At 40.3% G+C, this 13050-nt stretch overlaps 1 protein-coding gene across 1 annotated transcript in view; it reads left to right on the top strand.

The window, feature by feature from the left end:
• The first annotated feature begins 4427 nt into the window (after nucleotides 1-4427).
• gfra4a (GDNF family receptor alpha 4a) overlaps nucleotides 4428-13050 on the top strand; it is a 226765-nt gene continuing 218142 nt past the window's right edge. Inside the window, exon 1 of the mRNA XM_088355106.1 lies at nucleotides 4428-4814. Within this exon, the coding sequence (XP_088211232.1) occupies nucleotides 4754-4814 (61 nt within the window). The 5' untranslated portion in view covers nucleotides 4428-4753. The remainder of the gene's footprint in view (nucleotides 4815-13050) is intronic.

Genomic DNA, 13050 nt, shown 5'->3' with positions numbered 1-13050 from the left:
TCTCTGTGTCTTTTTAACTTCTATTGCTCTAACTTCCTTTTTTCCTTTTCTCTTTTTTCTCTTTCTCTCTTCCCACCCTCCTCGCTTTCTTTTCTCTTTTCTCTCCTTCTGTCTTTCTATTTCTCCTTGGATTTCTTTCTTCCTCTTCCTTTCTTTTTACCCTCTCACAACTTTTTTCTCTTTTGTTTCTCACGCTCTCTCTCTCTTTTTCTTTCTTTGTCCCGCCCTCTCTCCTTTTCCCTCCCTCTTTCTCTTATTTCTTTATCTCTCTTTTTCTTTCTCTTTAATCTACTCGTCCGGCCCCCGACAGAATGTTTGTTCTATCGTGTGGCCCCCGAGTTCAAATGTGTTTGACACCCCTGATTTAACCCGTGCTAACTATTCACCGATAAATTATTCAGAAAGTTCACTGTCAAGCACTTTTCAAGGGACGAAAAGAAGTATTTGAACACCCTGCTATTTTGCTATTTCTGTCAAAAACCAGAACAGGATCAGGACCCAAACGCGTGACATTGAAGTGAGTTTGACACCCCTGCCCTAGGAAGTTAATACTTGAAACCCTAATTTCAGACCCAAACCCAGGTTTGAACCTAATGTTTCTCTTTATACTTCAAACCCCTGCAAAAACTCAAAATGCTTATATAAGATATGAACCAAACCTTATCCCTTGACCTGGCTTTGAGCCTTAATCTAAAAGCCTAACCCCGGGTTGAAACCTTACGGGGGAAAAGGACGAGCATTGAAGCGCGATTCCGAGGGGAAGCTGATGCGGCCTGTCAGCCGGGAAATGTCATTGGACAACGTCAAGCTCCATCATCTCATCGCTGGCGCATTGTTTTCCGCTCCGTGACATTTTCCCGTCCTCGTCCGTCCGTCAATAAACCTGGCCTGAAAATGACCGAAGCGGGCAATAAAAAAAAAATCAAACGTCTTTAAAACCCCACCGGGACGGCAAACGTGAGCGACGAGACATGCACGAGGCCCGCGTGGCTCGTAGAAGACGGACGGGGGAAATCCGAGATGATGAGAAACTGCGCTTCAGGTCCAGGCCTGCGGGGTGCGCTGTTGCACTCAAAGAGGTTGAAAAACAGGAAACAGTTCTGGGATAAGAAGACAACCCCAACAACGGTTAAAACTGCTTATTCAAAACAGAACTAAAACCTTATCTTTGGTTGATGCTGCAATTTCTGGTACCAATTACTGTCTGTCTCGTCCTGTCCGGTATCTTGCTCCAGTATCTGGTATCGATCCTGTCTGTGCCGTCCTGTCTGGTATCTTGCTCCAGTATCCAGTATCCGGTATCAATCCCGTCTGTCTCATCCTGTCAGGTATCTTGCTCCAGTATCCGGTATCGATCCCGTCTGTGCCGTCCTGTCCGGTATCTTGTTCCAGTACCTGGTATCAATCTCGTTTGTGCCGTCCTGTCCAGTATCTTGCTCCAGTATCCGGTATCGATCCTGTCCGTCCCGTCCTGTCCGGTATCTTGCTCCAGTATTCAGTATCCAGTATCGATCCTGTCTGTCCCGTCCTGTATGGTATCTTGCTCCAGTATCCGGTATCGATCCCGTCCGTCCCGTCCTGTCCGGTATCTTGCTCCAGTATCCGGTATCGATCCCGTCTGTCCCGTCCTGTCCGGTATCTTGCTCCAGTATGCCGTATCAATCCTGTCTGTCCTGTCCGGTCTTTATCTCGTCCGCCTCTGACTTCCTGTTTATCCGCGCCTGACTCACTGGTCGCCGATTCACTGGCGTTGGTGTTCACGCGCATGACTTGACTTCCCGATTTCCGTAAAATAAAGCTTGTGTAAAAACGTTTCACGTCTGGGTCCTCCTTCTGCTCGGGTTCTGACATAATCTTTTGACTTCAAAACATACCATTATGTTGAAATTATGAAAATATAATTTGAAACCCTAACCGTGACTGAATTTTCTAATTTAAACCAAGTTTAAAACCCAAACCAAGGTTTTGGACTGTAAGGTCATTCCAAGTGACACTTTGTTAAAACCTTAACTTGATATATGATGATATTAAATTATAACCCCCAAGTTAAGAACCCAACCCCTGGTTTTGGACTGTCAGACCATTCCAAATGACACTTTCTTAAAACCTTAACTTGATATATAATTACAATAAATCATACCCCCCACGTTAAGAACCCTAACCCAGGTTTTGGACTGTCCAATCCTTCCACTCTTTGTTAAAACCCTGAATTGATATATAATTACAATAAATTATAGCCCCCAAGTTAAGAACCCTAACCCAGGTTTTGGACTGTCAGACCATTCCGAATGACACTTTGTTAAAACCTTAACTTGATACATAATGATGTTAAATTATAACCCCCAAATTAAGAACCCAAACCTTGGATTTGGACTGTCAGACCATTCCAAATGACACTTTGTTAAAACCTTAACTTGATATATAATTATTCTAAATCATCACCCCCAAGTTAAGAACCCTAACCAAGGTTTTGGACTGTCCAATCCTTCCACTCTTTGTTAAAACCCAACTTCAGCTCTATGACCCCTATAGTAAAGGCTAACTTTGTTTTTACACTTACACATAACATTTTGTTGAAATTATGAAGATGTCATTTGAAACCCTAACCGTGAATGAATTTTCCACTTTAAACCATGTTTAAAACCCCAACCCAGGTTTTGAACTGTCAGACCATTCCAAATGACACTTTGTTAAAACCTTAACTTGATATATAATTATATTAAATCATTGCCCCTAATTTAAGAACCCTAACCCAGGTTTTGGACTGTCCAATCCTTCCACTGTTTGTTAAAGCCCAACTTCCCTATAGTAAAGGCTAACATTATTTTTACACTTTAAACCTGCTTTCAAAACTTAATTTTTTGACTTCACAACATAACATTTTGTTGAAATTAGGAAGATGTAATTATAAATCCTAACCGTGACTGAATTTTCCACTTTAAACCACGTTTAAAACCCTTACCCAGATTTTGGACTGTCAGACCATTCCAAATAACACTTTGATAAAACCTTAACTAGATATATAATGATATTAAATCATAACCTCCAAGTTAAGAACCCAAATCCAGGCTTTGGACTCTCAGACCATTCCAAATGACACTTTGTTAAAACCTTAACTTGATATATAATTACAATAAATCATACCCCCTAAGTTAAGAACCCTAACCCAGGTTTTGGTCTGTCCAATCCTTCCACTTTTGTTAAAACCCTAACTTGATATATAATTACAATAAATCATAACCCCCAAATTAAGAACCCTAACTCAGGTTTTGGACTGTCCAATCCTTCCAGTCTTTGTTAAAACCCTAACTATATATATATAATTACAATAAATCATACCCCTCAAGTCAAGAACCCTAACCCAGATTTTGGACTGTCAGACCATTCCAAGTGACACTTTGTTAAAACCCTAACTTAATATATAATTACAATAAATCATTCCTCCCAAGTTAAGAACCCTAACCCAGGTTTTGGACTGTCCATTCCTTCCACTCTTTGTTAAAACCCTAACTTGATATATAATTACAATAAATCATAACCCCCAAGTTAAAAACCCAAACCCTGGTTTTGGACTGTCAGACCATTCCAAGTGACACTTTGTTAAAACCTTAACCTGATATATAATGATAATAAATCATACCCCTTAAGTTAAGAACCCTAACCGAGGTTTTAGACTGTCCAATCCTTCCACTCTTTGTTAAAACCTTAACTTGATATATAATGATAATAAATCATACCCCCTAAATTAAGAACCCTAACCCAGGTTTTGGACTGTCCAATCTTTCCACACTTTGTTAAAACCCTAACTTGATGTATAATTATTTTAAATCATAACCTCCAAGTTAAGAACCCTAACCAGGGTTTTGGTCTGTCCAATCTTTCCACATTTTGTTAAAACCCTAACTTGATATATAATTATTTTAAATCATAACCTCCAAGTTAAGAACCCTAACCCAGGTTTTGGACTGTCCATTCCTTCCACTCTTTGTTAAAACCTTAACTTGATATATAATTATATTAAATCATAACCCCGGGGTTAAGAACCCTAACCCAGGTTTTGGACTGTCCAATTCTCCCACACATTGTTAAAACCCTAACTTGAGCTTTGAATCCCCAATATATTAAATCATAACTCTTGATTGAACACTTCCAACCCCGTTTAAGAACCTCAATTTGATACCTTATTTCTACGTATTAAAAACGGATGGAAATGTTTCTTCTATGATTAAAACTATCAACACAGCGCCCCCTTTCGTTTCAAAATGATTTATCGAACTCTTATCGCACTTCTGCCTCCCTCCGCTTCCTTTTTTTAATGACGCCATCGAACCGAAATAGACGATCGATCCCACTCAGGTTGCATCCGGGACCAGCCCGCAGAACCCAGAAAACGCGCGCTCACGTGCCTGCGCGTGCAGGGAGCGTCGTGAGCGCGCAGCAGCCAGGCGCGCTCCAGTGAATCATCCGCAGTTTCCGCGCTGAGCGGCGCGCGCAGGTGTCGTTCGGTAGGAATTTCCTCGGGATTCTGACCAAAATCACGTGACTCAAAGTGTTTTTGTGGGTTTTGGACACCCCCCTCTCTCAGTGTTTTGTCTATTTTTGTGCGTTTTGGGGAGTTTTTTCGCGCTCTGGTTTAAAGTTATCGCATCTCCAGGATGTTCTTCTCGTCCACGGCTGCGGTTCCTGTTGTCCTCCTGTGTGGATTTACCTCCCCCGTCGGTTTTTAGCTTCTCCCCGTTCCACCGAGACCACCATGGACCACCATCTCCTCTTCTTCTTCCTCGGACCCCTGCAGCTCTTCCTCGCGCTTCTCGGTAAGTTACAAAAAAAAACCCAAAGAAGAAGAAAACGTTCGCGTGAAACTTGACGCACTCATGACGCAAGTTGAGGAGACGTGCGCGCGCACGTGGGTGCTCGGTGGGATTTTTGGCATACCGCGGCGTGGGTTGGTGAAGTGCACGTGGTGCGCGTTCGTGGTTTTTGGTGTGTGTTGTGCGTAATTACGCACGCGTAAAATGACACCCGGACGCGCGCGCGCAGGGACAAATGTCAATGGAGGTGCGTTGACTGGAAAGTTCTGTGTGCGCATGCGCCAGAATGCGTGCGTTATATGTGGTGATGGTGCGTTTAAGTGTTTGATATTAACAGGGTTGGGTAGGGTTACTTTAACTGGATTACTTTCAATTACTTTTAGATTACTCCAATACCAATTATGCGAATAAAAGACAAAAGGAACTAAATAGGAATAAAATAAATGCTGAAGTGGCGTTTTCCCGTGGGACTTATTACACGCGTGATTATTGGAAAAAGAAAATAGGTTTTTTGATATGATGGGTTTGTTCGGGTGCTTGAATGAGAAGTGCTTGGTTTTTAAGTGAAGCTCTTTGAAACTGTTGCCGCGGTTCTCAACGAGTCCGCTTAAATGACGCAGACGCTGCTCCCTAGTGGCTTTGATTCGCCATTGCATTTCTTTTTCCCTTGTAATTAACGGCAGCTGGCATTAGTTTGTATGGCATTGTACGATACAGCTACAAATGGCACTTGGAGGATGTGTATTAGTGCAACAATTACATATCAACTATTACAGGGTTGGGTAGGGTTACTTTAACTGGATTACTTTCAATTACTTTTGGATTACTTCGATACCGAATATGCTAATAAAAGACAAAAGAAACTAAAAAGGAATAAAATTACAAAATTTTGTGCAGGCTTGGGGAGTAACGGAATACATGGAACGGCAAAAATGATGAGTGGATTTATTTTCATTTTGTTTCTGTCACATTTTATGTTTGTTTTGCCGGAGATCGAAGAGATCAAAGCCAGGAGAGAAAGCTTACCACGTGTTGTGAGTCATTGTTTTATTCATATTGAGTTTCTTTTGTCTTTTATTAGCATATTTGGTATTGGGGTAATCCAAAAGTCATTGAAAGTAATCCAGTTAAAGTAACCCTACCCAACCCTGGATATTAAACCATATTTATCAAACTAAAATTGTCCAAAAATTTGAAGGTTCCGCCTTATAGTTTGGTGCGCTGTCACAGACCAGAAAAGGACACAGGACCCAATAGCGCTCGTTTTCTCAGTTTTTGGCAGGAAGGATCGGAGACAGGCGGGAATAGCAAGTCGTTGGCCGGGACTGGAGATCAAAGGCGGTGTCGAGTTCATAAACGAGGACACAGGCAGGAAACGGGGAAAAACAGGTCAGGTAACAGGCAGGCAGAACGGGGCGAAGTCAGGTTCAGAAATAGGTTGGCAACAAAGATCAGGAAGAAAAAAGCAGGGCAGGAATTAGAGTCAAAGAGGCTTACTGAGCTGGTGGCAACAGTTCGCATAACGATCTGACGGCTTCCTCCTGGAAGCCGGGGGTTTTAAAAGAGAGAACAGCCAATCAGATGTCCGGGCTGTTGGCGCCAATTAAGCCGTCGCAGCTGCGCTCAATCGGCAACCATGACATGCGCCTTACATACCGGTAGAATTTGTCGGATACAATTGGAAACAAGTGGTTACAATTCAATGATACTGCGTATGGTAACTGTTCTGCCTTTGAGGAACGTAACAATGGTCTTCACGGGCCCTCTTGTGGTTTACGTGTTAGTAGTTTGTTGCTGATATTAATTTTAGGTTACCTGCCTTAATTGCTCCTAGTGGTAGAACAAATTCATTAAAAACAATATTGATTTTAATGAAAAATACATAAACTGTCACAGTCTTGTTCCACGGACAGACTGAGGAGATCATTTCTTCCTCATGCCATGAGGCTCTTTAACTCCACCCGGGAGAGAAAAAGCCCACATGAAACCCCACCACCACATTTGCATATTACCCTATATTTATTACAGTGTGTATCTTTCTATCTATCTGTCTAGACATCTATCTATCTATCTATCTATCTATCTATCTATCTATCTATCTATCTATCTATCTATCTATCTATCTATCTAGACATCTATCTAGACATCTATCTATCTAGACATCTATCTAGGCATCGATCTATATCTATTTATCTATCTATCTATCTATCTATCTATCTATCTATCTATCTATCTATCTATCTATCTAGACATCTATCTAGGCATCGATCTATATCTATTTATCTATCTATCTATCTATCTATCTATCTATCTAGACATCTAGACATCTATCTAGGCATCTATCTAGACATCTAGACATCTATCTAGGCATCTATCTAGACATCTAGACATCTATCTAGGCATCTATCTATGCATCGATCTATATCTATATATCTAGACATCTAGACATCTATCTATCTATCTATCTATCTATCTATCTAGACATCTATCTAGGCATCGATCTATATCTATTTATCTATCTATCTATCTATCTATCTAGACATCTATCTAGGCATCGATCTATATCTATTTATCCATCTATCTATCTATCTATCTATCTATCTATCTATCTATCTATCTATCTATCTATCTAGACATCTATCTATCTAGACATCTATCTATCTAGACATCTATCTATCTAGACATCTATCTATCTAGACATCTATCTAGACATCTATCTATCTATCTAGACATCTATCTAGGCATCTATCTAGGCATCGATCTATATCTATATATCTAGACATCTAGACATCTATCTATCTATCTATCTATCTATCTATCTATCTATCTATCTATCTATCTATCTATCTATCTATCTATCTATCTATCTATCTATCTATCTATCTATCTATCTATCTATCTATCTATCTATCTATCTAGACATCTATCTAGACATCTATCTATTTATCTAGACATCTAGACATCTATCTATCTATCATGTGCACAACCCACCAAGTCACGTGGACCCCCTCCATTGGATGTCCTCCAGGACCTAATGGCACAAATTCTAGAACTATTTCTTTCCAGAAATTACAAGTATCACCCTACGGATTCCATCACTTGTGGCTTTCATATTTTTGTCTACAAATAAACTTTGTGGTGATGCTTTCGGGACATATTGTTCCAAAATACATAAAAAAGACTTCATTTTATGCGTGTGTTTGCATGTATTCACATCCTAGTGACACGCGACAGTGTTGCTGCGCTAAAATCGACATGCTGTTTTGACACGCGTGTGTTTGCGTGCCAACGTGGGAAGGCGTCTTGGCATCCAAATGTTGGCTTACGTGGGTGTGTTCGAGGTATGGTGTGCCGGTGTTTGAAATCTGGGGATTGATGGGAAAAAAGACACGTGAACAACTTGTTTGTGTGCATCGGGGTCTGCTTGTGCTTCGATTTAGTGTGGAAAGATGCATGCATGATGCGTGTCTGTTTTCCCGTTTGTGTGGCACTCGAGCAATTACAATAGAAGTGTTTCTTTTGATATTCGGTTGCTGATTGGAGAAGGGGGTCTTAGATCTTGAAGTAAAGGGACCATGGATTAATCGACATTTTCCTCACAAGGATAATGGTTTAAATCGTGTGTGACACAGAAACAATTACAACACACAGTATGTGTTTTTGTTTACAAATGGTGAATGGAGAAAGGGGGTCCTAGATCTTGAGTGCATCCATCCATCCCTCCATTATCTGCACCGCTTATCCTCAGTAGAGCCTCAGGAGTGCGTTTACCTAAATTCTTTATTTCACATTTCTAATGCACGTCTTTTACCTGGCTTTGGTCTTTTATCCTGCCGTTGTTGTTACAAATCTTAAGTCTTAAATCTTTGTTTTTGCCCTTTTGTTCTTCAGTTGTTGTAGGGACCATAGATCATTCAGTATGTTCCTCACCAGGATAATGGTTTGATATTTCATATTGAAACGTGTGTGACACAAAACAATTACAACACACAGTATGTCTTTTTGTTTTCACTTGCTGAATGGAAGAAGGGGTCTTAGATCTTGAAGTGAAGGGACCATGGATCGCTTGGCATTTTCCTTAAAGGATAATGGTTTAGTATTTCATTTTAAAACATGTGTGACATTGAAACAATTACAACACACAGTATGTGTTATTGTTTTCAATTGCTGAATGGAGAAAGGGGGTCCTAGATCTTGAGTGCCTTCACCATCCATCAATCCATTATCTGCACCGCTTATCCTCAGTAGGGCCTCGGGAGTGCGTTTACCTAAATTCTTTATTTCACATTTCTAATGCACGTCTTTTACCTGGCTTTGGTCTTTTATCCTGCCGTTGTTGTTACAAATCTTAAGTCTTAAATCTTTGTTTTTGCCCTTTTGTTCTTCAGTTGTTGTAGGGACCATAGATCATTCAGTATGTTCCTCAACAGGATAATGGTTTGATATTTCATATTAAAATGTGTGTGACACCATAACAATGACAACACACAGTATGTGTTTGTTTTCACTTGCTGAATGGAGAAAGGGGTCTTAGATCTTGAAGTGAAGGGACCATGGATCGCTCGGCATGTTCCTCATAAGGATAATTGTTTAATATTTCATGTTAAAACATGTGTGACAACAAAAACATTCACAACACACAGTATGTGTTTTTGTTTTCAATTGCTGTTTGGAAAAAGGGGGTCCTAGATCTTGAGTGCGTTCACCATCCATCATCTACACCACTTATCCTCAGTAGGGTCTCGGGAGCGCGTTTACCAAAATTCTTTATTTCACATTTCTAATGCACTTCATTTACCTGGCTTGGGTCTTTATCCTGCTGTTGTTGTTACAAATCTTAAGTCTTAAATCTTTGTTCTTGCCCCTTTGTTCTTCAGTTATTGTAGGGACCATAAATAATTGAGCATGTTCCTCAACAGGATAATGGTTTGATATTTCATATTGAAACGTGTGTGACACAAAACAATTACAACACACAGTATGTCTTTTTGTTTTCACTTGCTGAATGGAAGAAGGGGTCTTAGATCTTGAAGTGAAGGGACCATGGATCGCTTGGCATTTTCCTCAAAGGATAATGGTTTAGTATTTCATTTTAAAACATGTGTGACATTGAAACAATTACAACACACAGTATGTGTTATTGTTTTCAATTGCTGAATGGAGAAAGGGGGTCCTAGATCTTGAGTGCCTTCACCATCCATCAATCCATTATCTGCACCGCTTATCCTCAGTAGGGCCTCGGGAGTGCGTTTACCTAAATTCTTTATTTCACATTTCTAATGCACTTCATTTACCTGGCTTGGGTCTTTATCCTGCTGTTGTTGTTACAAATCTTAAGTCTTAAATCTTTGTTCTTGCCCCTTTGTTCTTCAGTTATTGTAGGGACCATAAATAATTGAGCATGTTCCTCAACAGGATAATGGTTTGATATTTCATATTAAAATGTGTGCAACGCCGAAACAATTACAACTGTCAGTTTTTTGATTTTCAATTGCTGAATGGAGAAAGGGGGTCCTAGATCTTTAGTGTGTGTACTAAAAATCTTGCTAAAGCATGTTATTCACCTGGCTTGGGTATTTTACGCTATTTCTTTGGTCTTAAAATATTCTGAAGTCTTAAATCTCTCTTGTTTTTCCCCCTTAGGTCTTCAGTTCTATTAGAAAAGGGGACCATAGATCATCCGGCATAATCCTAATAATTATGAGGATAATGATTTAATCTTTCTTTTTAAAACATATGTGACAAAATAAAAGTCTGTTTTTTGATTTTTAGTTGCTGACTGGAGAAGGGGGTCACAGATCTTTGAGTGCATTTATTGCAGCTCTTAATGTGAAATTTCTGATCCACATTATTCACCTGGCCTGGGTCTTTTACCCTGTGTTTATTGCTACGAATATCAGTGTCCTAAATCTTTATTTACGTCCGATAAATCTTCAGTTGTTGCAGAAAAGTGGCCATAGATAACTCAGTGTGTTCTTTATAAAGACAATGATTTAATCTTTAATGTGAAAACATGTTTGGCACTTAAACCAATCCAGTAGAAGTTTGTCTTTTGATATTCAGTTGCTGCCTGGAGAAAGGGTCCTAGATCTTAAAGCAGATTTATTCTCAAAATTTTGTTAAATTTTTAATGAACATTATTGACCTGTTTCTATTGATAAAAATCATTCGATGGCTTGAATCTATTTCTTCCTTTCCGTTTCAGTTGTTGCCTTAATGAAGGGGGCCATAAATCACTCGGCATGTTCCTCAATATGGAAATGATGATTTTGAAATGAAAGAATCAGGATATATTTTTGCCATCTTGAGGAATGTTGTTCATTTTAATACCACAAGAAAAAAAACCTACATTCATGAATGATTTATGTCCTAGGAATATGGTGTTAGACTTTGACGTAGTGTAATGATTAATCTTGTTTCATAAAGTTAAAAAGATTCAAAAGTAAAATTTGGGATAACAGTTTAAGAGTACAGTAATACACTAATCTCACTTTCTTGGGTCGTGTCTTAGAAACTGATATAATTATTTCTTATACTGAATAATTTGGCTCATAGATCCATTATCCTTGTCTCACTATATTCAGAGATGTTCAATCAAAAAGGTCTTAAATCAATACACCTATTCTGACTTTCGGTAGTCTACATTATTTTCCTCTTTCAATTTGCACTATTTTGTGTGTGGCCCTTGTGGGGGGTTACAGAGCAGGCTTTCATCCGTTCCCGAGTATAAACAGGGCCATAAATCAATCAGCAGATGTCCCGCTGGACATAAGTGGACTCCTTATTCTCTCTTGTGGTCCAGAGCATGCTGGGAATAAAAACGCAGGTCTTCAATGTCAATTGACCGTCAGGACGAAATGATTTGCGGGCAAAGAAGACTCAAGAAAGGGGACAGAAACGGGTTGTAAACCAGGACGGGGGGGCCAACGGAAAAGCCGGTTTGTTAAAGTGTTTGGGAAGCTTCGGAATCGATTTATCGTGCTCGGTTAGTGGCTGAAGAGAATTGACGTGCACCGATCGAGACGTCTAAAAGAGGAAAGTCAGAAAAAGGTCGGAGAAAAGCTCGTTCCTGTGTCTGATTAGGGTGAAAGTGGCTGACAAAAAAATGTAGGTTGGACTTCATTGTGCTTGGTGGATGAATTCTACAAGGGATTTCTGATATCACTTTTGTTTACCTATACTAGTGTTACGTTTGGGGATAATGGTCCCTGGTTGTTCTGTTTACTGATGCGAGGCACCCGAGCCTGCTCCTTTGGCGCCAACTGCCTCGGACGCTGATTGGTTCCCTGTCGCCTTTTATACCCCCGTCTTCCTGTCACCGGTTGTCAGTCCGTCTGTGAACCTCAGCTTACGCTAGGCAAGGCTTTCGACCCTGACTCTCTCCTCTTCTGGTTCCCATCTGTTTCCTGGGTCCGAAAGGAAGAAATGGAGTGAGAGCATGTGGAAGAAAGAAATAGAAAGAGAGAGAAAGAGAGAGAAAGAGCTAGAGAGAGTGAGAGAGAGCACGTGAAAGGAAGAAATGGTGTGAGAGCATGTGGAAAAAAGAAATGGAGAGAGAGAGAGAGAGAGAGAGAGAGAGAGTGAGAGAAAGAGAGAGAGAGCTAGACAGAGTGAGAGAGAGCATGTGAAAGGAAGAAATAGAGTGAGAGCATGTGGAAGGAAGAAATGTGGAGAGAGAGAGAAAGAGAGAGAGAAAGAGAGAGAGTGAGAGAGCACGTGAAAGGAAGAAATGGAGTGAGAGCATGTGGAAGAAAGAAATAGAAAGAGAGAGAAAGAGAGAGAAAGAGCTAGAGAGAGTGAGAGAGAGCACGTGAAAGGAAGAAATGGTGTGAGAGCATGTGGAAAAAAGAAATGGAGAGAGAGAGAGAGAGAGAGTGAGAGAAAGAGAGAGAGAGCTAGACAGAGTGAGAGAGAGCATGTGAAAGGAAGAAATAGAGTGAGAGCATGTGGAAGGAAGAAATGTGGAGAGAGAGAGAAAGAGAGAGAGAAAGAGAGAGAGTGAGAGAGCACGTGAAAGGAAAAAATGGAGTGAGAGCATGTGGAAGGAAGAAATGGATAGAGAGAGAGAGAGTGAGAGAGAGATAGAGAGAGAGCACGTGAAAGGAAGAAATGGAGTGAGAGCATGTGGAAGGAAGAAATGGATAGAGAGAGAGAGAGAGAGATAGAGAGAGAGCACGTGAAAGGAAGAAATGGAGTGAGAGCATGTGGAAGGAAGAAATGGATAGAGAGAGAGAGAGTG

Source organism: Urocampus carinirostris, chromosome 15, assembly GCF_059441175.1.
Source record: "Urocampus carinirostris isolate Australia breed hairy pipefish chromosome 15, RoL_Ucar_1.0, whole genome shotgun sequence".
Classification (NCBI taxonomy): Eukaryota; Metazoa; Chordata; class Actinopteri; order Syngnathiformes; family Syngnathidae; genus Urocampus; species Urocampus carinirostris.
This window is presented reverse-complemented; position numbering and strand designations above follow the sequence as displayed.